The sequence below is a fragment of the Sebastes umbrosus genome, chromosome 22, assembly GCF_015220745.1.
Source record: "Sebastes umbrosus isolate fSebUmb1 chromosome 22, fSebUmb1.pri, whole genome shotgun sequence".
Taxonomy (NCBI): domain Eukaryota; kingdom Metazoa; phylum Chordata; class Actinopteri; order Perciformes; family Sebastidae; genus Sebastes; species Sebastes umbrosus.
The window spans coordinates 2,134,104-2,158,184 of record NC_051290.1 but is presented as its reverse complement, the minus strand read 5'-3'; the positions used below and the strand labels follow the sequence as shown (position 1 = coordinate 2,158,184).

Sequence of the window (24,081 nt, the reverse complement as noted above, 5' to 3'; positions counted from 1 at the left end):
AATCAATAACAATTCTGATAATTGATTAAATCGTTTTAGTCACGTTTTAAGCAAAAATGACCAAAATTCACTCGTTCCAGCTTCTGAAATGTTAGGATTTGCTGCTTTTTCAGCCCATTTTTCACTATTTTCTTTATTTATTTATGTGTGCATATTTTTTTTTAATTACATGTTTATTTATTTTATTTATTTTAATTTATTTATTATTATATGTATGTGTGTATTTATTCAGTCATCTACTGCATTTTAATTGAATATATTTATATTTAATGTTCTCCTTTACTACAGGTTAGGTTTATTATTAGTAATATGTTATATTATATTTTATATATATATATATATATATATATATATATATATATTTAAGTTGATGCATCATTATGTTTATAATTAACTTTTTTCTACAAATGCATTGGCGTGTATCTGTATACATAACGTGTATTTTTCCTTTTCCGTTCTATTAGATCTATTTTCTCATGTACTAATATAAATGCTTATGTATCTTACATTTTGTAATTCACTGCAAATAGAGCATCTTTCAATAAAACGAATATTTACAAAAAAAAGTCAAAACTTAATTAATCCTCAGAGTGAAGATTCAGACGTGGCACCAAGACAAGAACAGAAATAAGTACAGATCAATACAGAGAAATAAATAATTAGGTCTATAAAATAAGAATAGAAATCAAATTAGAAACTATACAAGAGCAATTAAAGTCAACTTCAGTTTTATTTTATAGATAATGAAAATAATTGTTATTTGCAGCCTTAATTGCAGGTGTATTATTTTCTGAGGTGTACCTAATAAACTGGTAACTAGTTAACGCCATTATTTATAGATTTTAAGCATTTTCTCCAAACTCAGCCGGACATTTGCAGCATCTTTAAAAAAAGTTTGAGTGGAAATATAAAAATAAAAACAACATGCAGCTGAACAGAAAGAGAGAAAAGGTTAAAGCCTCACCTTGTCCTTGAAGTTTGTTGTCGGTGATGTTGACGGCCGGTTTGCCGGCTTCCTGGAAGATCAGAAAATCTCTCCTACACAAAGACAGAGAGAGAGAGAGAAATACTTTAAACTCAGCTTGAAACATGACGGAGTGAAGAAACACATTCTTCACATTTATGATTGAAAAAAAATCACAATTATTTCCAAGAACAGGGTCAGACTTTATTGTGTGAACATCTGATGTTCAGCGACGCCTCGACATCCTGTTTCATGTGAAAACACGTCAAACCACAGAAGAAAAGCACCATTTCTTTAAAGCATATTTTAGACGAGTCTTACTTGTACATGACGGCCAGCGCGTTGATCTCCACCTCTCCCACCCATTGCTGAAAAACAAAGAGCAACATTTAAACTTCGCTGCATCGACAACAATGATCTGTCTTCACCAAATCACTAATTGTGTTACCTGCGGGTCCTGAAGCTTGAACAGGTATTCCTCAAAGTCACCTTCAATAAACTGCAACACAGGAAACACAAGTTATTATTTTAAAGCCCAGCTTTGTCCTTAACAAGCCGTCATGTGACGTTCGCCGCACGTAACGCCACTTTAAATCTTCAGAGACACAGTTCAGGAAAAATACAGAAAGAATTCATGCTTTTTATTTATTTCAACGTATTACTTTTTAATAAACTGATCATGTGTGTTAACAGTAGAGCTGCATCGATTATTCAATTAGTAAACTTCCGTTTTTGGCGTCAAAGTGAAAGAAAGATATTTAACAGTCATACAAGGAGAGATTAAATGTATTGGAGAAGAAGCAAAGAGACCAGAATGCAATGCAGTGACATGATGCACAAACACACCTCATGTCTTAAAACTAGTCGGCCTGTGAGTCACATTTATCCAACTGAACTCTGAGATCTGACTGAAGGCAACACCCTGCTTTGTAATATGCAGAGATGAACGGCATTCTGGGAGATGTAGGAAAGCTGTCTTGTAGAGCGAGGCGGTCATAAAATATCACCGTCATAAAAAAACAGAAACAGCTTTTACTTTCAGTTCACTCTCAACCTCAGTTATGAAACCGACAAACACAGAAGAAACCTGCCGTCTCACCCCACAGTGACGGCAGCATTTAGGACTTTTACATTTATCTCTGATCAACGATCAATCACAGCTCACAGCAACATTTGAATCTCACTTTTTGTTGCTTGTGTCACTGCTGATTCACAGAGGGAAGCTTAAATATACTGCTGCTGTCACTAAGAGGCCTTTTGATTTGTTGGTTATAAGATAAATCTTTCTCTAAGCTCTCCACAGATATCACACAAAATACTGTACCCAAAATATTGTAAAAAAAAAAAAAAAAAAAAATTATACCAGCCTAAATATGCAGTTAGCTGCTGTGGAAGAGGAAAATCACAAACATAATTAAAAAAATAAATAAATATAAAATCTAAAATTTAAATTTAAATATATTTTATCAGGCAAAAATGCCAAATGTCATGGTTTTTATGGTTGTATATTAAATAAACTCACCCACAAGGTCTGCATTAAGTACTTTTACTTCTGATACTTACAAAATAATTACCAACCAAAACATTTTTAAAAGTATATTTTAAAAATCACAGTATATTTGTTTAGTTAAAAAAACAAAACATGAAATACCTTTAGAGCTGTAATTAACAATTATTTTCTTTACCAAAGTGGCGTCTTTAAATTGTCTGGCTTGTTTGTCCAACAGTCCAAAACCTAAATATATGTTGTTTATTATTATTTCTATACATTATATTCAGATTCAAAGGAACTTGGTGAGAGAGGACGGAACCTGCCAAAATAAAAAATAAAAATAAAAAATGACTCGATAAATAAATCATTAAATGAAGCAAAAATAATATTAAAAATAAATGTAGCCATTAATTAATTGATGAAAATGTGACAAATTGATATTTGTTTTAATTTGCTTCTTTATTTATTTATCTTTGTATTAATTCACTTATTATTTACTCTTCTGATTAATTTTCCCTTTTTATTTATGTATATATATGTTTATTATATTTTTAAATTATTTTTTTATTTTTGCATTAATTTTCTATTTATTTATTTTTAAAATTTGTTTTTAAATATATGTATTTTTGTTTTAATTTTGATTAACCGTGAAATGTATTTATTAATTTTTGTATTTAGTTTTTAATTATTTTTGCATTTATTTTTATTTATTGTATATTTATTTATATTAATCTCTAAATGTATATATTTATTTTTGCATTTATTTTTTATTTATGCATTTATTTCGGCATGATTTTCCATGGAGATAATATTTAAATAAAGCGAAAAAAAATGTTATATTTTTTTATATATTATATATATTTTTCATATCCAGCCACATAACATCTCAGGGAGGATTTGAGTGGGCAAGATTCACTTAAATTATTGATAAATATGTCGTCCAAATGCAAAGATGACTGTGACATGGATATGTGTACTTCACATCCCACTTCAGACTAAAAAACTACAATGATTACTTCATAGACACTGGAGGGACAAAACAACCCTCTCCAATCCAAATACTTTAATGACAGCTGGAGGAGGTTTTGATTGTGTTTTGTGGTGTCAGTCAGACAGTGAACTTACCGCCTCATAGCTCTCTCTGTTCTCCTTCAGGAACTCCACACACTTGGCCCGAACTTGAGTATGAAGGCTTTGGCAATGCAGCACCTAGACGGGGGACAGCACACTGTTAATATGCAAACATAAAATATGAAAATATATAACTGCCATGATGATTACGGAGTTTTTAAAAACTTGTACTCGTTGTCTGAACCTTTTTATCTGCATCACATCCAGAACTCCATTGAGAAAATATATAATTTTAAGCGTATTAAAGTGTAAAGTTTATAAATGTTTACGGTTAGCTGTTAAATAAATAAATAATATTTTTTTTAAACAATGGTGCAAAAGAAGAGAACTTGTGTGGAAATACTCATATCATTTGGTAATTTGTTAATTATAAATAAATAGAATAAAATTATAATATAAATTTATATAATATTATTATTTATTTATTTGTTATATATTTATTTACTTTCTGATTTCCTGAATTTTTGTAATGAAAAATCTGAACATCTACTTAGTGTAACTACAGTATTAAACTATCTAAATATATTGTTTTTTTTATTTAAATTGTATTATTATTATTATTATTATTATTCTGTGGTATTTTTGCAGGTTAACCTGACCTCTTTCCCTAAGGTCTCCACAGATATCACACAAAATACCGTACTCGATATATTGTATAAAATAATAATCATAATAATAATAATAATAATAATAAAAAAAAATTAAAAAAAAGCCAGCCTAAATATGCAGTGAGCTGCTGTGGAAGGGGAAAACAAAAACATATAATAAAAATATTTTAAAAATAAATAAATATTTAATAATATGTTGAACTGTGCTGACAACCTCACTACTTTATCTGCATCACATTCAGAACTCCATTGAGAAAACTTATAATTTTAAGTGTATTAAAGTGTAAAGTTTATAAATGTTTACAATTAGCCTTTAAACTGTGCTGACAACCTTGCTACTGATGTTAACTCTTATTCGGCTCACATTAACACTCAGTTGCAGCCTGCATAAACCTGCATGAAGCACAACAAACAGACCAAGCCCAGCTGTTCCACCTGAGCTCTGCATGCTAGTTTAGCTGTTTCTACTAAGTTGCATCGCCTTTTTCTACCAGGTGTATCTTCCTACCTGCTCGGCGACAGCCCGGAACAAACACGAGCCGTCCTTGGCGATCTTCTTCCGATGCAGACCTATTGATTTGAGGTATTCATCCATCGATCTCTCTGCTCCTCTCTCCTCGGAGCTATGCATGCTGCCGTCGCCCTCCATTGCTGCTAGCAGCGGAGGCGCGGCCTATTGAAGGAGGGTTGCGACGCGCGTCATAGCTGCGGAGGGTAGTACGCATGTGCAGTAGAATCTGGGCTGAAAGCGAATTACACTGCGCATGCGCTGTAGACCATAGACCTAGCCTCCTTCTATAGGCCGTGGCAGCGGATGCTAAAGCTAGCTGGTGAAACTAACGCTGTTTTTAACGTTTTTAAACGGTTAAATGTTTTAATAAAAGTTGTCAATATCGGCGCCGAAGAGTGTTAAATATCTACATCTACGACTTCAGGAAAATGACAGCGTCTAAGTTTCGTTTTCCATGAAGTCCTGCTCCTCCCTGAGTCTGACCGACAGAAAGTGAAAGTAGTGGAGTCAACTTCAGCTAACAGCTAGCACCACCACCACACGCCCCTTCTTCTTCTACGGCGTTAAGTTAGCAGGACCGCGTCTTAGCGTTTCCGGTTTTTCAACAAAGTAAAAGTCTAAATAAAATAAATGTGTGTATATGTATATAAATCTTAATTGAAAGAATTGGTCTCCTACAGTAATTAGTGCAAACAAAAAATGCAGCTTTTTTAATTTTCATATGAATATGATGTAATTATAAACTAAGGCCATCAACATAAATTGAAGCATAAGCTCAACCAGACCTATACTAAAAAAACAACAACAGTTCAACATTATGTCTTAATTCCCTGATTATCAGCTCTTAATTGAAAGATTAGTTTTTCCACTCAAAAAGTGCAGTATTTGGAGGAATACGGTTGGATTTCTGTGCCACTGTGTTATTTAAAAATAATTTATGTATATATAAATTATTTTAAATAACAAAGTCAAAGTCTAAATAAAATAAAATAATATATATATATATATATATATATATATATTTTATATTATTTATTTTATATTATTTATTATTTATTATTATTTGTGTCAGAGTGTCACATGTGGGGGAAAATCCCACGAAATCCTGAGCTCATCAAGCTGCACCACGTTACGGGGAACCGGAAACAGGCTCTCATGAAAAAGAAAAGGTGCAGAAGAAGAGAAAATTGTATGGAAATACTCATATTATTTGGTACTTTGGTAATTAGAAATAAATTAAATAAAAATATAATAAAATAAATTAAATATTATTTTATTATTATTTACTTATTTCAGATTTCCTGATTTTTTTGTAATGAAAAATGTGAACATCTTTGTGTAACTGCTGTATTAAACTTTCCAAATAAGGTATTGAACTATTATTATTATTATTATTATTATTATGTGGTATTTTTGCAGGTTAACCTGTTAACTTGAGTATTTTGTACTTGCTGGAAATTAAGATAAACCTTTCCCTTAGCTCTCGACAGATATCACACAAAATAATGTAATCGATATATTGTATAAAATAATAATGATAATAATAATAATAATAATAATAATAATAATAATAATAAAATACCAGTCTAAATATGCAGTTAGCTGGTGTGGAAGGGGAAAATAAAACAAACATATAATTAAAAATATTTTATATAAATATAAGATTTAATATTAAAATAAAAATATTTTTTTTCTTGCAAAAATGCTGATTATTTAATACTTTCATTGGGCATTTTTTTTGCATTTAAGTACTTTTACTTAAGTACATTCCTTTAATAAATACTTTGTTTCTCTACCATGAATCCTTCCTCCTTCTTCCACCATCCATCTCTCCTCTTCCTCCCTCTCTCTCCTGTTTCCATCCCTCTGTGGTTCCTCCATCTCTTCCTGTCACACAGCACTTATTGATTTTCAGTCCTGCAGAGCGCTAAGAGGCAAAAAGAGAGGTTGGGTGTTGGCTAACACTAATGTTCACCCTCTGTTCTTCATCTCATGGACTTCTATTCATTATATAGATGAAGATGCTTCAGCTGCCCCAGCACCAGCAGGGGGCGCCACATCTTTAACTGTTTGAGCTTTGTGTTGGATGCTAATGTTGGTCAGTTGGTCCACAGACTGAAATATCTCAACAACCATTGAATAGATTGCCATGAAATTGGGAATAACCATTCATGTCGCCCTCAAAATGAACTGTAATAACTTTGGTGATCCTCTGACTTTCCACTCTAGCGCCACCATCAGGTCAACATTGGTGGTTTTGAGTGAAATATCTCAACAACTACTGGATGGATTAACAAATGTTGGCACGCTAACACACTAAACTAAGATAGCGAACATGGTAATACGATATTATCTCGATAGTTAAGTCACGATACGATCTTATTGCGATTTTAAACACTTTGCAATACAGAGTGCTCCAGGGATGATGTCTTTTTGTACGCCAACCAGGAAGTTAGCATCACCAGCGTCTCATTTAGCCACTTGTTAGCAACCGCCTTTTTTAAGACACGTAAAAGCTTAAAAATTCACAAGTGGGATATTTACTGAAGTATTTTTATATCGTAGAACAAAATGTTAAAATCTCTTCAGCTTGTTTTAACCACAGACCTTATTTCAGGCTTCTAACAAAAAACCCCATTCAATAAACCCATCGACGTCCAGACGAAGGAACCGGAAGTGCTAAAATGCTAACTCATTTCTGAGTTTTAAGACTCATTCCTGTAGCGCGCTACAACTGCAGAACTATTGACTTTCCCATCAAGTGCTAATTAGCAAATGTCAGCATGCAAACACACCAAACTAAGATGGTAAACATGGTAGACATCAGTGTGCATTGCCATTTTGAGCATGTTAGCATGTTGATGTTAGCACTTTTTATCCGCATATTAGCACTCAATTATCTTTTAAAGGAATAGTTTGGGAAATACATTTATTAGCTTTCTTGCTGAGAGTTAGATGAGAAGATTGATACTAGGGATGTCACGAGAACCGATACTTTGGTACCAAGTCGATGCCAAAATTTAAAAAAAGTGACGGTACTCTTATTCTAAGGTACCGACACTACCGTACGATGCCTTTAATGGTCGTCGGTAGGGATGTGATGGTGAGGAAATATTCCCACCGGTTAATAAACTTGTGACAACACCGGTGTCACCGATTACACCGGACATTTTACATGAAATGAAGACGGTCAACATGTGCGGAGCGCTGACTCTGATCTGTGACGGCTCCGTCCTCCTCACGGCGATTACCTCATTAACGTTATGGTTCCCTTATAGCATCGGGATTAAACGTTAAATACTGCCAAATAGGTGCGTTTGCTTTTTACTTCCACAATAAATCCTCCGCCTCCTGCTACTCTGAGCTGAAGGACCAGATGCATTCAGGGTCAGTATGTAGCGTCCGTCATCTGACTATGGATTGATAACTTGCCGCTGATACGCCAAAATGAACAGAATGGGTCAATTATTTTTATTTATTACTGAAAGGCTACATGCCTCTGTTTTTTGTAATATTCAAATGTTTTTTAATAAAAGAGTACGTGTTGAATTACATGGGATTTATTGTTTTTTGTTTTTTTTACCGTGGTATCGAAATTGGGATCGAGAATCGTGGAAATTCACTGGTATTGGTATCGACTACTAGATTTCTGGTACCATGACATCCCTAATTAATACCCCTTGCTAATTAAAAAAGCCAGCTGGTTAGCTTAGCTTAGCATAAAGACTGGAAACAGAGGGAAACAGCTAGCTCGGCTCTGTCATAAGGGAACAAAATCCACCTACTAGCACCTTTAAAGCTCACTAATTAACAAGTTATATCTTGTTTGTTTAATCCGTACACAAAGTGTAAAAATAAGTTGCGGTCTTGCATAAGAGTGGTATCAATCTGATCGTCTAACTCTCAGCAAGAAGGCAAATAAAAGTCCAAACTATTCCTATTTTTATACTGTGAATAGTATTTATGTATATTATATTATATATTTTTGCCTCCATAAGGATATTGAACATTGAATACTGACTAACTGTCCCTTTAACTGAAGTGCACGTCTCTTTTCTCCTCCAGGCCTTGACCTCTGACCTCAAAACCAAGAGAAGAAAGAAAGCGATCGTCTCCTCCTCCTCCTCTTTTCTGTCTTTACCTCCTCCTCTTTCACCTCCTCTCTCTTCCTCCCTTTCCCTCTCCTCTAATACCATTCACTAAAATCTAATAATGACCTTTATTGTGAGTGTGAGTGCATGTTTTTCTTTTTTTTTTCACGCTGCCTGATGATTCGCTGCCAATGCGCGGACCTCCTGCTCGCCACCATGGAGACCTACAACATGCTAGGTAACCGTGGCAACCGCAGAGGAGGGGACAGGACCCATGGCGATTGACACTTATCCTCCCACTCGTTTGGTGAGTGTGGTGTGTGACCTTCATCCCTGATTTCTCTTCTAAAACGCCTCCTAATCTCTCTCTCTGATGCAAATCTGTGTACCATTATTATACTGAACTCTTTAGTGTTATATAGTAGTACCAGTGTGTAATACTGCTACGACAGCGAGTACAATCTCTGCACCAGTAAACAGGTTAGATTGCTCTGTAACATGATCTCCCTCTCTGCACTCGTGAGTACATGTGAGTGAAGACGAAGTGTGATGTCAGATGAAATCAAACTTTATTGATCATTGCAGCAGCAAACAGTAACAGGATACATTTAAATAATATAATGTAAGAGAGAGAGATGATAAAAGTCTCTAAAGGTCGGGAGTTTTTTTTTTTTTTTAATTATTTCATGCTTCTTTTTGTGCGGAAATAAAACTTTAAAAATGAAATACGAGCAGGCAGAAATCAGCTCTCAGCACCATTGATTGGAGAAACATTCAATATTAAAATACATTGTGTGTTTCAGGTTTGAAAGGATCATTAACCTCCACTGCACATGTGCAATATTATCAATTATTATTAATCATTAAACGAGTTATATGAATCTTCAACAGACCACAAAAGGAAAAAAAACAATAAAAATATGTGATTTTATTAAACTTTTATTTGTTATAATGTGCAAATTTTAATCAGATTTTACAAAGCTGTTAAAGAAGCTATTGGAGGCGTAACGGTAGGCTTATAATAATCACAATTAAAGGTTTTATTGATACAATTTTTATGTAGGCAAATAATTAAAAAGAAAATCTAATTTAAATTAAATTAATTAATAATAATTAATTAATATTAATATTATTATTATTAATAATAATAATAATAATAATAATAATAATAATAATACAAAATAAATTAATTAATGAATTTTAAAAAAAGTTTGATTGTGAATTCATCTTTTTAAAAATTTTGGCAGGTCCAAAATAAATGTTTGTTTATCTCTGAGGATTATATGTGACGTTTGACATTTAGTGGCTGAATGTTATCAATAACACCTTTGAAATCAATAAATACGAGTAATAAATACAGAAAATGAATTACAAATCAGAGAGAATATTGTGGATTTTTTTTACTTTGTTTTATTTTTATGTCCTTTTAATATATGTGTAATTGTGAACTTTGAGAACAGTAAATAAAATATGAAAAAAAAAAAAAAATCTAATAATTGATTATTGATATAGTTTTTCTTCTTCTATAACTGAATGTGCAGCGGAGGTAATGAAGCGTTCACTGCAAAAAAAAGGTCTTTTAAAGAGCCAGAGAGGGCAGCAAAACTCATGTAATATAATAAATAATACTTATTAAAATATGTAATTAACCCTGGACCGAAGCTGAGATTGGTGGATTTTCTGTGTTTTAAAAAAAAAAAACTTAAATATTCTAAAATGACTCTTTTTTTTTCAGCAAAACTACATTTAGTGCAACTTTAAATTAAGACATTTTTTAGACTCTTGGGAGCCCCATGTTGTTATGTGTAAACACAAATACATTATCAATATACAACACAAATATTAGAAATATCATCGCCGTCCTCCAGAAACCTGCAACCTTCAAAAACCCTCAAAGAGACGGAAGAGGAGTGATTTAATCTCATGTGTTGATTTAAAATAAATCAACGTGGAGCTGGTTTGAATCGATTATTATTATTATTATCAATTAGTCGATAGGCAGAACATTTTTATAATTTTTTAAAGCAAAAAATTCAGTAGTTCCAGCTACTCAAATGTGAATATTTCTGTGATATTAAACTGAATATTTTGTATTGTTTGTAGGATAAAAACAAAAAAAAACAAATTTAAAGACGTCACTATTTTCTTACATTTCATAAACATTAACGATTAATCTCTTCATTAATAATGACAATTGTTCAATTTAACTAAAAGTTGTAAATAACCTCAGATGAAAACTAAACCTTCACTACTTTTCTAAAATAAAAAAAGGACAATTTTGGCACAAACTGTCTTTTAAAACATGTAAAACTGAATATTTGTGATCATTATTTAAGCAAAAATTCAGTAGTTCCAGCTACTCAAATATATATACTGTATATATACAGTATATATAATAAATATATTATATATATTATAAATAAAATATTCCGTTTAATATCATAGAGGACTCCACATATACATAAATATATATATATAAATTATATATAAATACATATATTTTTCATTTATATATAAATCAATATATAATATATATATATAATAAATATATATATTATATATAAATAAATATATATTTATTTATATATAAATAAATATATAATATATATATAATAAATAAATATATTATATATAAATAAATATATATTTATTTATATATAAATAAATATATAATATATATATATATTATATATAAATAAATATATATTTATTTATATATAAATAAATATATAATATATATATAATAAATAAATAAATAAATATATATATTGTATATATATATGTATAATATATATATAATAAATATATACATGGTTTTCTGAGTCCTCTATGATATTAAACGGAATATTATTGACTGTTGTTCAGATAAAAAAAGACGTCACTGTCACTATTTTCTTACATTTTATAAATCATTAACGATTAATCTCTTCATTTTCATTCATAATGAAAAACGTTGTGAGTTGCAGCACTGATTTCAAATAATTTAACTACTTTTCTAAAAAAAAATAATAATTACATTTTGGCACAAACCGTCTTTTAAAACAACAAAAACAAAACAAAACAATAAATGTCTGATTATCTCTACAATAAAAGCAATAAGTGATCTCTACAGTGAAGCGTCTTGAGTTAAAAAAGGGTTTTGAAGTGTTTGGTTTCTGGAGGACCGGAGAGAGAGACAGGCAATAAATATGTGACACGGTTAAATAGCTCCGAGTTCAGAGGTTATATGACGGCTAAACGCAGGCAGGAATGCAGCAAAAATCACGAGCATGATGCAAAAAAGTCGAATAAGTTGAAAACGTTCCTTATCTGTGTGTTTTCAGTGCATTATAAGAGCTTATAACAGCAGCTGATTGACATTCTCATACATAGAGGGAGTGATTAGTGTTACCGTGGTTACAATACAGAGCTTTACATCCATCATCACTTTAAAAGTCCACAGGATGGATAGAAGAGGAGGAGAGGAGAGGCGAGAGAGAAGGAGAGGAGGAGAGAGGAGAGGAGAGGAGAGAGGAGGAGAGGAGATGAGAAGAGAGGAGAGGAGAGGAGGAGAGAGGAAAGGAGAGGAGAGGAGAGGAGAGGAGAGGAGAGGAGAAGAGGAGATGAGAAGAGAGGAGAGGAGAGGAGAGGAGAGGAGAGGAGAAGAGGAGATGAGAAGAGAGGAAAGGAGAGAAGAAACAAGGACAGAAGGAGAGAAAAGGAAAGACGAGGAGCGGAGAGAAGAAGAAGAGGAGTAGAGGGGAGGAGGACAAGGAGAAGAGAGGAGAGGAGAGGAGAAGAGAGCAGAGGAGAGGAGAGGAGGAGAAAAAAAGCATTTACAAAAAAGTCTTCAGACCAAGGTAACCGAGGAAGGAGTGTTTGGTGGAGGAAGATGAGGAGGAAGATACGGAGGAGGAGGAGGGGGGAGGAGGAGGAGGAGAGGGAAGAAGAGGAGGAGGAGGAAGAGGAGGAGGAGAAGGAGGAGGAGGAAGAGGAAGGAGAGCGTGGTTTCAGAGAAATGAGCGTGGTGATGGGGAGGAGAGGAGATAAATCCCTCCATCCTGCCCGGTCAGAGAGCGAGGGATGAAGAGGAGGAAGAGAGTAGAAGGAGGAGGAGGAGGGAGCAGCAGTGTGAGCGTTCGGCGGTGTGTGCAGCCGCTGAACGTGTTTGTTTGAGCGCTGATTGTCTCCGTGCACGTACGACCGGTGTGTGTGCACGTCGCCGGGGTGTTTGACCTTGCAGTGGAGGCGCAGACTGTCCCGCCGCTTGGCGCTGTACGGGCAAAGGTCGCAGGTGAACGGGCGCTCCCCCGTGTGCACGCGCACGTGCTCCACCAGCTTGTTGGCTGTCCGCGTCAGGTGGCCGCACCGGTCGCACCGGTACTGGTTGCCTTGGCGATGACCCTGGAAGTGAACCAGCAGCTCCTGTTGCCCTGGAAACGACCTCTGGCAGATGCGGCAGCGATGCTCAGAGGTGCTATTCTCCGGCTGGGTCGCCATGGCAACTGACGGAGCGCTGCAGGAGGCGGCGACCGTGGGAGAGGTGACGGGGCATCTGGGAGTCAGGAGGGGAGGGAAGGGTTAATGATGCACACACACATTTCATGACCAGGAGACGAGACGAGACGAGGATTTTCTGATTACTGATCCGAGTCCAGAGATCCAGTCCGATCCAACACTTACATTTACCTACATGTTGATTAAATATACAGCTGGGGCCTTTTACATTTGGAAGAAGTCAAAAACTTGCAAAAAAAGTTGTAATATTTTGACAATAAAGTTGTAAATATTTGAAGGATGAAGTAAAAAATTCGAAAGAAACAACTCTTAATATTTTGAGAAAAAGTCGTAACAAGAGACGAAAAAATCACAAAAAGAAAAGTTGTAACATTTTGACGATAAAGTTGTAAATATTTAAAGGATAAAGTAAAAAATTCTTAAGATTTCGAGAATAAATTTATAAAATTTTGAGAATAAAGTCAAATATTCACGAGAATATTTTAAGAGAAAAAGTCTTAATATTTTGAGGAAAACGTAACAAGAGACAAAAAAATTCACAAGAAAAAAGTTTAATATTTTGTCAATAAAGTTGTAAATATTAGAAGGGTAAAGTCAAATATTTGCAAGGAAAAAGTCATAATATTTTGAGAATTAATTTATATAATTTTGAAAATAAAGCCAAATATCCACATGAATATTTTAAAAGAAAAATCATTAATATTTTTAGGAAAACGTCTTGAGACTAAAAAAATTACCAGAAAAAAGTTGGACAATTTTGACAATAAAGTTTTACATATTTGAAAGACAAAGTAAAAAAATTGCAGGAAAAATCTTGTAATATTATAAGAAAAAAAGTCGCAATATTTCGAAGATAAAGTCCTACATTTTTTAGAATAAAGTCAAATATTCACAAGAATATTTTAAGAGAAAAGCCGTAATATTTTGAGGAACAAGTCGTAATAAGAGACTAAAAATTTACAACAAAAAAAGTTGTAAAAATTCACAGCATTGCAGTGAAATATTACCCCATAAATAAATATTACAACTTTTTATTTACATTATTTTTTTGCTAAAAACAAACGTAACTAATAGTCAATACAGACTGCATGATGGTTACAGCTTTCTAAGAACCAAACTGAAGAGATCCTCATAAAAAAATATTATTTTTATTATTGTTATTAATATATAATATATAAAATATTTGTCTATGATTCAGTAAAAAACAAATATCGGCCAGTATATTGTTTTCACATATTTGAACTCTCAAATATAAATACCTGGATCAGTCTCACACACACATGTAACGTGAGCCCACCTCATCTCTCCACCGGCTCCTGTGTTCCCCTGTATGTGCGTGTTGGCGTGAGCCCTCATCTCCGCCTCCTGATTGGTCGAGTGGTCGCACACGCAGCAGTGCAGCGAGAAGGAGCCGTGCTCCCATTGGCGGTGCTCTGCCATGTGACTCTGGAAAAGGACGCGCCCGTCCGTCTCGAAGCCACACACGTGACACCTGGAGGGCAGGGAAAGTATTATTATTACAGATAGTTGAAATCTGTTATATTTGTAATAAGTAGCATGACCTTATTAGACGCCAACTACGCTTAAAACACCCTTTACTGATTAGTATACTAAACAGTGAGATAACGTAGCCAACAGCCGGTTATGAAACAGTGAAATAGTCCGGCACATAACCGAACAGTCAGAAAGAGAGTCGTACAATATCGGCTAAGCGTTTGAGAGATGGAGAGAAAGCGTTGCTAATAGTTACGCCTCCTGCTAATCCAGCATGTCAACGCGGGTCCTCACAAGTATAGTAGAACAAAGCAGTGTGTTAGTGTTACCTGTAGAAGTAAGAGCAACCTGTGGTCGGATCTCTGCTGAGGCTGGATTTGGTTTCTGCGAGAACAAAAATAAAAAAGATAAGTGTTTATTATTCATGAAATAAATCTTCCGCTGCCACATATTTATATATTTTCTTCTTCTGTGCACTCCAACATCTCCTAATGACGAGTCCCTCTGGAAGTTATTACTGATAATCTCCTCCGTGACTGTTAGTCAGTTCACTTCAGTGCCGTCTTTATTCTAAACCCAAAGGGCAGCATAAATCCATAACACACATAAAGAACAGTACGCTGAGAGACAGTCATTAAAAAGTCATAATAATAACAATAAGGCCGCGTTAAAAACACTGCAGGCCAACTAAACTCCCCAAAAGTGTTTATTTAGTAATGTCAGAGCAGAGCAGCGGTAAAGTGGGAGAGTGTTGGTGTTGGTTTAAACTCGTCTGAAGGAAGAAACTGAAATCAGATTAAAAGGATGATAATAATTTTTGTGAAATTTTTTCTGCAACGTGAAGCGTCATCCGGCGGCGATGTGCAGCTGGTAGCCAATCAGATACATAACAAACACACGTTCCTGAACGTGAACAAAGAACGTATATCGCCAAGAAGTGAGAGTCAACTGGTCGTTCCATTGCAACATCAGCGCCCAGCAGCAGAGCTACGCTTCCGCCATTTTGGACTGAAAGCGACTGCCAGACGGCAGTAAAACGTACGTCTACAAAGTGCCGCACAAAAATAAAACTACATTATTTCTATTCTATTGTCATAATTTGGCCTGTGTTGAACGATAAAAATATTATAAATTAGAGCCGTCAATCGATTAAAATATTTAATCGCACATTTTTTATCAGTTCAAAATGTACCTTACAGGGAGATTTGTCAAGTATTTAATCCTCTTATCAACATGGGAGTGGATAAAATATGCTGCTTTATGCAAATGTATGTAAATATTTATTATTGTAAATCAATTAACAACACAAATCAATGACAGATATTGTCCAGAAACCCTCACAGGTACTGCATTTATCATAAAACAATATGCTTTAATCATAACATGGCAAACTGCAGCCCAACAGGCAACAACAGCTGTCAGTGTGTCAGTGTGTCAGTTTCTCCTCGCCTAAATCCTTCCCAACAAGCTAGTATGACGTGGTTGGTACCTATGGATTCCTCAGGTTTTCTAGTTTTATATGATACCAGTATCTTCACTCTAGCTTTAAAACTGAGCCTGCTACAACCTAAACATCACAAGTTGCGTTAAAGAAATTAGTGGCGTTAAAACATTTTGCGTTAACGCGTTATTACCATGACAGCCCTAATATTTTTCACTGCTTAGTTTTGTTTTAGTTTACAATAATAACCCTGATGGGCACTTGGAAAAATGTTGAATATATAGATTATATTTTGTTCCGTTTTTTTAAATTCTTTATCATTTACGGTTACGAACATTCAAAGATCTCAGCCTCCTCAAGCAAAACAGGATATATCTTATAAATCTAAACACTGTGATGGTGTCGAAGTACTAGTACAACATCTACTGCATCTCTTTGTGTGTGTGTGTGTGTGTGTGTGTGTTCAGTGTATTACCATGTGGAGGGTCCTGGGAGCTGAAAAGAGGGGAGGAGCGGAGCGGGTCCACATTCACCTTCAACACGGGACTGTAGAGAACAAAGCAGGTCAGAGGTCAAAGCGTCTACATGACATCACTGATGGATGACAGGAAGTGTAGCGTTACCTGCTTCTGATGGGTGGTGTCGTCCTGTTGGATTTACTGACTCTCTCTGCAGGAAGACAGATTCATTAAACTATTTATTTATTATTGTGTTATCAAAGACAGAGAAAAACGTTAGATATTCATATTACCAGCGTACGTTTTATTCATCGTAAAATAATGGTTATGAAACTAGTTGCTGTTAATACTAAAATGTTAACTGAATAAATTGCTGGTAAAATATATATTTTTACAAGTGTTTCATAATTGATAAATAAAAATAATAAGAAAATAAAATTATAATAACCAATAAATGAACAATAAACACATACATCAAATTCTAAATATATACATAAATAAATAAATATTATATGTAATTTTTTTTAACTTTATTTAATTTGTATTCAATTAAATGTGTCTGCTGTGTGTATGCAGGTGGTTTAAGTGCTGTATGAATAAAATACATACGTAATATCCATGTGTATTTTATTTATTTTTTTCATGTAGAGCACTTTGTAAAATCTGGTTTTGATAAGTACTATATAAATTAATTAAAGTACTAAAAAATGTTATTATTATTATTATAGTAAACAACTGACATTAATTAGTGGTGGCAGTGGATGCATAAATACATAAATAAAAACATACATTTAAAAATAAATATAAAAAATAAATACAAAAATAAAGGCAATAATAATTAATAATTAATACAGATAAATATATAAATAAATAAAAAGGGAAAAACAGAAGAGTAAATAAATAAGGGATTTAATACGAAGATAAATAAATATAGAATCAAATTAAAACAGAAGTATCAATTTATGTAACATTTTATCAATTAATTAATGGCTACATTTATTTTAAATATTATTTTTGCTACATTTAATGATATATTTATTAATTTATCGAGACATTTATTCATGAAGTATTTTTACCTGAGAGCTGGTGCAGCAGCGTGGACGCCAGGTTCACTGACATGTCCTGCCACAGCACGGCTCGGAGGCACTGGTCGGCCATCTTGGCTCCGGAGGTGAACGGGTCTTCCATCTTGGCTCCAAAGAAGAGCTGCTCCTCCGCCTTCGGTCCTGAGAGAACGTGGTCCACCATCTTGGCTCCGGGAAGAAGCCGGTTCTCCATTTTGGTTCCAAAGAGAAGCTGGTTCTCCATCTTGGCTCCTGAAGGGAACTGCTCCTCCATCTTGACTCCGGAGAGGAACTTGTTGCTCATCTTGGCGGCCGAGAAAGGTCGCTCTGCAATTTTAGCTTTAAAGAGAAGCTGGTCCTCCATCTTGGCTCCAGATAGAAGCTGGTCCGCCATCTTGGTTCCAGATAGAAGCTGGTCTGCCATCTTGGTTCCAGATAGAAGCTGGTCCGCCATCTTGGTTCCAGAGAGGAGCTGGTCCACCATCTTGGTTCCAGAGAGAAGCTGGTCCGCCATCTTGGTTCCAGAGACGCCATGATCCTCCATTTTCACTCTGAACTGGAACGTGTTGGCTCCGGAGACAACGCCGTCTGCCATCTTGGAACCCAGCTGGCGGCCTCCAGAATAAAAGTTGTCTTCTATTTTAAGGCCGTGGAGACAGTGGTCGGCCATTTTGGCTGCAGGGTGCAGCTGCTCAGCCGCCTTGCTGCCACTCTGGGCTTCTGTTTTAATGCTGAAGAGACGGTGGCTCGCCATCTTCTGGGAAGGTGGGGTTATCTCTTTTGGGATTGGTCGATCGCGGACGAGGTCGGAGGCGTTCAATGCGTCGACTTCCATCGGCTCTTCTTCTTCTTTGACTCTCACCACGTGGCTGCTCACTTCCTGGCGCTCTGTGATTGGTGGGAAATCTGTCAGTGTGTTTATTCAGCTGCCATCAGACATGTTCTATACATAAACACTAATTCAGATAATAAATGGATGGAAGTATCGCTTTAACGATCAGTTGATTGAATTAGAATTTGAATCGACAACAATTTTGAATATTGAATTGAATATAATTGGTTGTATTTCATATGATACCAAAAATATTCAATTTAAAATGCATTGTGAATGGAGTGTTCTTTGGGTTTTGGCCTGTTGGGTGAACAAATCATGATATTTGATATTTTTTTGGGGTCATTTTATAGACTTAACGTTTAATCAATTACAACAGATTAATCAATAATGAAAATAAATGTTATTTGCAGCCCTAGATGGAAAGTCACAACATTTTGGTGGCCAATTTCTGAATTATGAGTCTATGGTTCCACCGACAACATGAACACACACCTGCCAGTTTCCTCAGCAGGTCTGAAGCCAGCGTGTCCGTGGCAGCGTTGCCATCAGGTGTGTGTGAGAGTGACGGCGGCTCAGGACTCGCCCCGGGGCCGTCCGGTGACAGGGCGAGGCCGGGCTCGTCCTGCTGCCCTCCGCGCACCTCCGGCAGGGACTCACGCCTCTGAGGCTCCGCCTCCGCCTGCCTCCCAGGATGCATCTGGGCCTTCTGGGTCGCCTCTGAAGAGAGATGGAGATAGAAGAAGGGAGTAAATGGATTACAGCAGAGTTCACATTACAGCCTGATGACTGCACTCAACTCACCACGAGAGGTTTGCACACCACATAGTAGCAGCAGTGTGCAGCTCATCCTTCAGTTCAAGTGGACGTTTGTGCCAAATTTGAAGAAGTTCCGTCAAGGCGTACCTGAGATATTACGTTCAAAAGAATGGTACGGATGGACGGACAACCCGAAAACATAATGCCAACGGCCACGGCTGTCGCCGGCGTGGAGTTCATTTTCAATTTATTTTTATTCATCAAAAACCAACATGGCGACAGCATAAAACCAAGACGGCAACGGCCAAAAACCAAGAAGGCAACGGGGGCCAAAAACCAAGATGGCGACAGCATAAAACCAAGACGGCAACGGCCAAAAACCAAGAAGGCAACGGGGGCCAAAAACCAAGATGGCGACAGCATAAAACCAAGACGGCAACGGCCAAAAACCAAGAAGGCAACGGGGGCCAAAAATCAAGATGGCGACAGCATAAAACCAAGACGGCAACGGCCAAAAACCAAGATGGCAACGGCCAAAAAGCAACATGGCGACGGCTAAAAACCAAGACGGGAATGGGGGCCAAAAACCAAGAAGGCGACGGCCAAAAACCAAGATGGTGACGGCATAAAACCAAGACGGCAACGGGGGCCAAAAACCAAGATGGCAACGGCCAAAACCAAGATGGCAATGGGGGCCAAATGGCGACAGCCAAAAACCAAGATAGCGACGGCCAAAAATCAAGATGGCGACGGCCAAAAAGCAACATGGCGACGGCTAAAAACCATGACGGCAACGGGGGCCAAAAACCAAGAAGGCGAAGGCCAAAAACCAAGATGGCAACGGGGGCCAAATGGCGACAGCCAAAAACCAAGATAGCGACGGCCAAAAATCAAGATGGCGACGGCCAAAAAGCAACATGGCGACGGCTAAAAACCATGACGGCAACGGGGGCCAAAAACCAAGAAGGCGAAGGCCAAAAACCAAGATGGCAACGGGGGCCAAAAACCAAGACGGCAACGGGGGCCAAAAACCAAGATGGCAATGGCCAAAACTAAGATGACAATGGGGGCCAAATGGCGACAGCCAAAAACCAAAATAGCGACGGGCAAAAATCAAGATGGCGACGGCCAAAAAGCAACATGGCGACGGCTAAAAACCAAGATGGCGATGGGGACCAAAACTCAAGATGCAACGGCCAAAAACCAACATAGCGACGGCCTAAAACCAACATAGCGACGGGGGGCCAAAAACCAAGATTTTGCAGCGGACAAAAAGCAACATGGCGACGTCAAAAAAACAAGATGGCGACGGGGACCAAAAACCAAGATGGAAACATACTTAGAATGTCAGAAAATCATCAAATCTGAGAAGATGACCCTACTCTATAGCATGAGTCCATGAACGTGTGTGTGTATATGTGTGTGTGTGTGTGTGTGTGTGTGTGTGTGTGTGTGTGTGTGTGTGTGTGTGTATGTGTGTGTGTGTGTATGTGTGTGTGTGTGTATGTGAGTGTGTGAGTTACCTGACAGCCTGATGAGGAGGTCGGACGCCATCTTGGTGCTGACATCAGGGCTGAAGAGAGAGGTGGCTGCTGGGAAGGGACTCGAACCCGTGGCGTCCGGTGTGCGTTCGGCAGCACGTGTGTCGGGGATGCTCAGCGAGCGAGCGTCATCGCTGGCTGTGTGTGTGTTTGCCGGGTGTGTGTGTCGTTTGGCTGCATCAGAGGGAGGCTGCAACACACTCGACCCACGCTTCATTTTCCGGTGTGTGTTTGTAAAAAGAGAGGGAGTCAAAACTCAGAAGAGAGGAGGGCAAGAGAGAAGGAAGAGGAGGAAGAGGAGGAAGGCAGCGGTGCTAAAATAAGACGACTGTGTCTTTTAACATATGGAAGTGAGGAGAACATGGTAGAGAAAAGAAAGAAAGATCGAGGTAGAGGAGGAAGTGGAGAGAGAGAAAACGAGGGAGGATTTGCTGTTGCTGGCTCTCATTGACCTGAAAGAGATGGATGGAGAGAAAGGAGGTGAAAGAGGGGAGAGGGAGGATGGATCGAGAGAGGAGGAGGAGGAGGAGGAGAGACAGCGAGGATGAAGGGCGAGAGAGGACAGAAGAGGATGTAGAGATAAAGGGAGGAGGGCATGGAGAGGAGAAGAAGAAAAGGAATATGAACAAAGTGACTCTGTGAATGAATAAATTATTGAAAGGATAAGGCCCAATAATAAGGGGATAAATCATTCCCGTTATCGCCATGGTAACGGACCCCGCTGTGTCGTCTCCTGCCCTGACCTTCCCGCCGACAAACAATCATCATTTATGATCAATAATCATCAATAACCACTTCCACCTGCCACCAGCTGATCACTTCTCGCCCTTGCTTTAACAATATTTATCAGCCATCCTCTGTACTACAATATTATTTAAATGGATTGCATAAATAATAACAACCGCCTACAAATTTAAAAAGCCAAATAATAAAATTATTTAATATTACATTAAATTATGTTATTTAATATTAAATAATTGTATTTATTGTTATATAAAATAAAATTGTTTAATATAATATTTTATTTATACACATAATAAATGTGCATGAATTAAAAAAAAAAAGTAAAAATATTTTGACAAATCCCATTTTAAACGAATAGCAGGTTGAGATTAGAGAATATAAAACTGAAATTAAATTGTAAAAAAAATCAACTTAAAAAAAATAATTTAAATTAAATTGTAAAAAATATTTATTATGAATCACTAACACAAAATATTTTAAGCCTTGTACGGTTGCATTAGGACCATAAAATATAAAAGAATAAAAAGAATAAAAAAGCTAATTAAAATTAAATTAAAGTGGACAACAAAATGTAAAAATAATATAATTTCAATAAAAAAATAAAATGAAATCTGCTTCATAAAAAACAAACTGAAGAAGACAATATATTATTATTTTTTTATTAATTAGTCCTCTAATTGTTTATCAAACAAAATCTAAATATTTTAAAATCAACTAAAATAAAACTAAAAAAGATTTAATTAAATAATTTAAATTAAATTTGAATTCTAAAAAATCCACAAATATTTTTTTTAGCCTCTTACATTAAGACAATAACATATTAAATAATAAAAAATATAATAAAAATAAAAATAAAGTGGTCAACAAAATATATATAATACATATTTAATATAAAATAAAATAAATAATATTAATAGTATAAATAATAACAAATAAAAAAACTCTACTCCTCAAGTTATTCATAAAAAAAAATCCAAATATTTTTAAAATGAACTAAAGAATTAAATTAAATTAAATAACTTTAATTAAATTTAAATTGTAAAAAAATCCACAAATTATAATTTTTTGCCTCGTATTGTTACATTAAAAGAAACTTTTTAAATAAATAAAAGTCAAAAATCAAATAATATAAATAATAGTAATAATATAAATAACATAAATGTCTTCAAATTATTCATCAAAAAATCAAAATATTTTGAAAATCAACTAAAAAAAATCTAAATCAAAAATAAAATGAAATAATTTAAATTGTAAAAAAAAAACTAATTGTAGAAAATCCACAATTTTTTTTGTTCCTCGTATTGTAACATTAGTACAATAAAATATGAAATAATAGAAAATATATAATTAAAATTATAATAAACTGGTCAACAAAAAGATATATAATTTCAATATAAAAATAAAATAATCTCTGCTTCACAAAAATTTAAATATAAAAATGACAATATATAATTTTTTTTTTAATTATGCCTCCAAATGTTTCAAAGAAAATCTATGAATTAAATCAACTTCAAAAAAAATAAAAAAAAATAAAATGAAGTGGTCAACAAAATATATATAATTTAATATAAAATAAAATAATAGTATAAATAATAAGACAAATAAAAAAAAAATTAGTCGTCAAATTATTCATCTTTTTAGATAAATAAATATGTTGTATGTAAATGAGTGTAACAGCCTGTTCATCTCCTCTGTTCACCTCGTCGACCCCGGTTGGTTCAGCCTCCTCCTCCTCTGTCTCTAGGCGACACCGTACCGGGTCTACCACCACCACACCACCGCATCCACCCGACCGGTTACCGGTTACATCCACCCCCCCTCCCTCCTCTCTCCTCCTCCGGTCGGTCGGTGTCACCCCCCCCCCCCACCGTTATCTCTCCCTCCCTCTGCATCATGGCTGTCACCGACACACCGAGTCACAAAGTCACATCACTTACCGCTTAAACCGCCAATCTAGCCCCGGATTCCCTCCGGTTACCTCCGGTTTACCGGGGATCGAGGGCAGGTGTCAAGAGCCCCGCCGTTCCCCCCTCCCGCCCTGTCCCCCCTCCGCTCTACAACATGGCTGAACGGTAACTCGACCTCACAGGACCTCTGAAGTCTTTCTACCGGGTCAGATAGCAGCAGAGACAACCGACCGGCCACCGGGACCGACTACCACAGCTCACAGCTCAGCTCTGTCTCCGTGACTTACCGGTACCGGGAGGGCAGGTGGAGGAGGTGGTGCAGTCCAGGGCACAGCCTATATATAGACCGAACAGCTCTTCCATGGTGATGATTTACCGCCTTTTCTTCTTCTTCTTCTTCTTCTTCTTTGTCACATTAGAAGCTCAGTTTCTTTTCCGGTGTGAAGACAACCGGAGAGCAGACAGACCGGAGGATGAACCGGTCGGTCACCGAGCAGAGAGAGAGCAGAGAGAGAGCAGAGAGAGCAGCAGGGCAGATGGAGAAACC

The 24,081-nt window shown here is 36.0% G+C and overlaps 2 protein-coding genes across 2 annotated transcripts in view; both read right to left on the bottom strand.

Annotated features, from left to right (window-relative positions):
* otud4 (OTU deubiquitinase 4) overlaps positions 1-5,264 on the bottom strand; it is a 9,682-nt gene extending 4,418 nt beyond the window's left edge. The window contains 6 exon segments of the mRNA XM_037759159.1: positions 965-979; positions 981-1,038; positions 1,286-1,332; positions 1,413-1,463; positions 3,582-3,665; positions 4,704-5,264. Of these exon segments, the coding sequence (XP_037615087.1) occupies positions 965-979; positions 981-1,038; positions 1,286-1,332; positions 1,413-1,463; positions 3,582-3,665; positions 4,704-4,844 (396 nt within the window). The 5' untranslated portion in view covers positions 4,845-5,264.
* Positions 5,145-24,081, bottom strand: LOC119482108. Its single transcript, XM_037759510.1, has 10 exons — positions 23,822-24,081; positions 20,866-21,335; positions 19,079-19,303; positions 17,764-18,639; positions 16,853-16,898; positions 16,705-16,775; positions 15,118-15,172; positions 14,592-14,786; positions 12,483-13,331; positions 5,145-5,184 (listed from the first exon to the last, which is right to left on the bottom strand). The coding sequence occupies exons 2-10, from the start codon at positions 21,098-21,100 to the stop codon at positions 5,145-5,147; spliced, it is 2,592 nt and encodes an 863-aa protein (XP_037615438.1). The 5' UTR covers positions 21,101-21,335; positions 23,822-24,081.

Excerpts from the sequence above, each read along its gene's own strand:
- LOC119482108 (XM_037759510.1), bottom strand. The coding sequence starts at position 21,100 with ATGAAGCGTGGGTCGAGTGTGTTGCAGCCTCCCTCTGATGCAGCCAAA. Across the intron at positions 19,304-20,865 it reads CCTCCTCATCAGGCTGTCAG|AGGCGACCCAGAAGGCCCAG; the intron begins GTAACTCACACA and ends ATCTCTCTTCAG. Across the intron at positions 16,776-16,852 it reads ACACCACCCATCAGAAGCAG|TCCCGTGTTGAAGGTGAATG; the intron begins GTAACGCTACAC and ends TGTTCTCTACAG.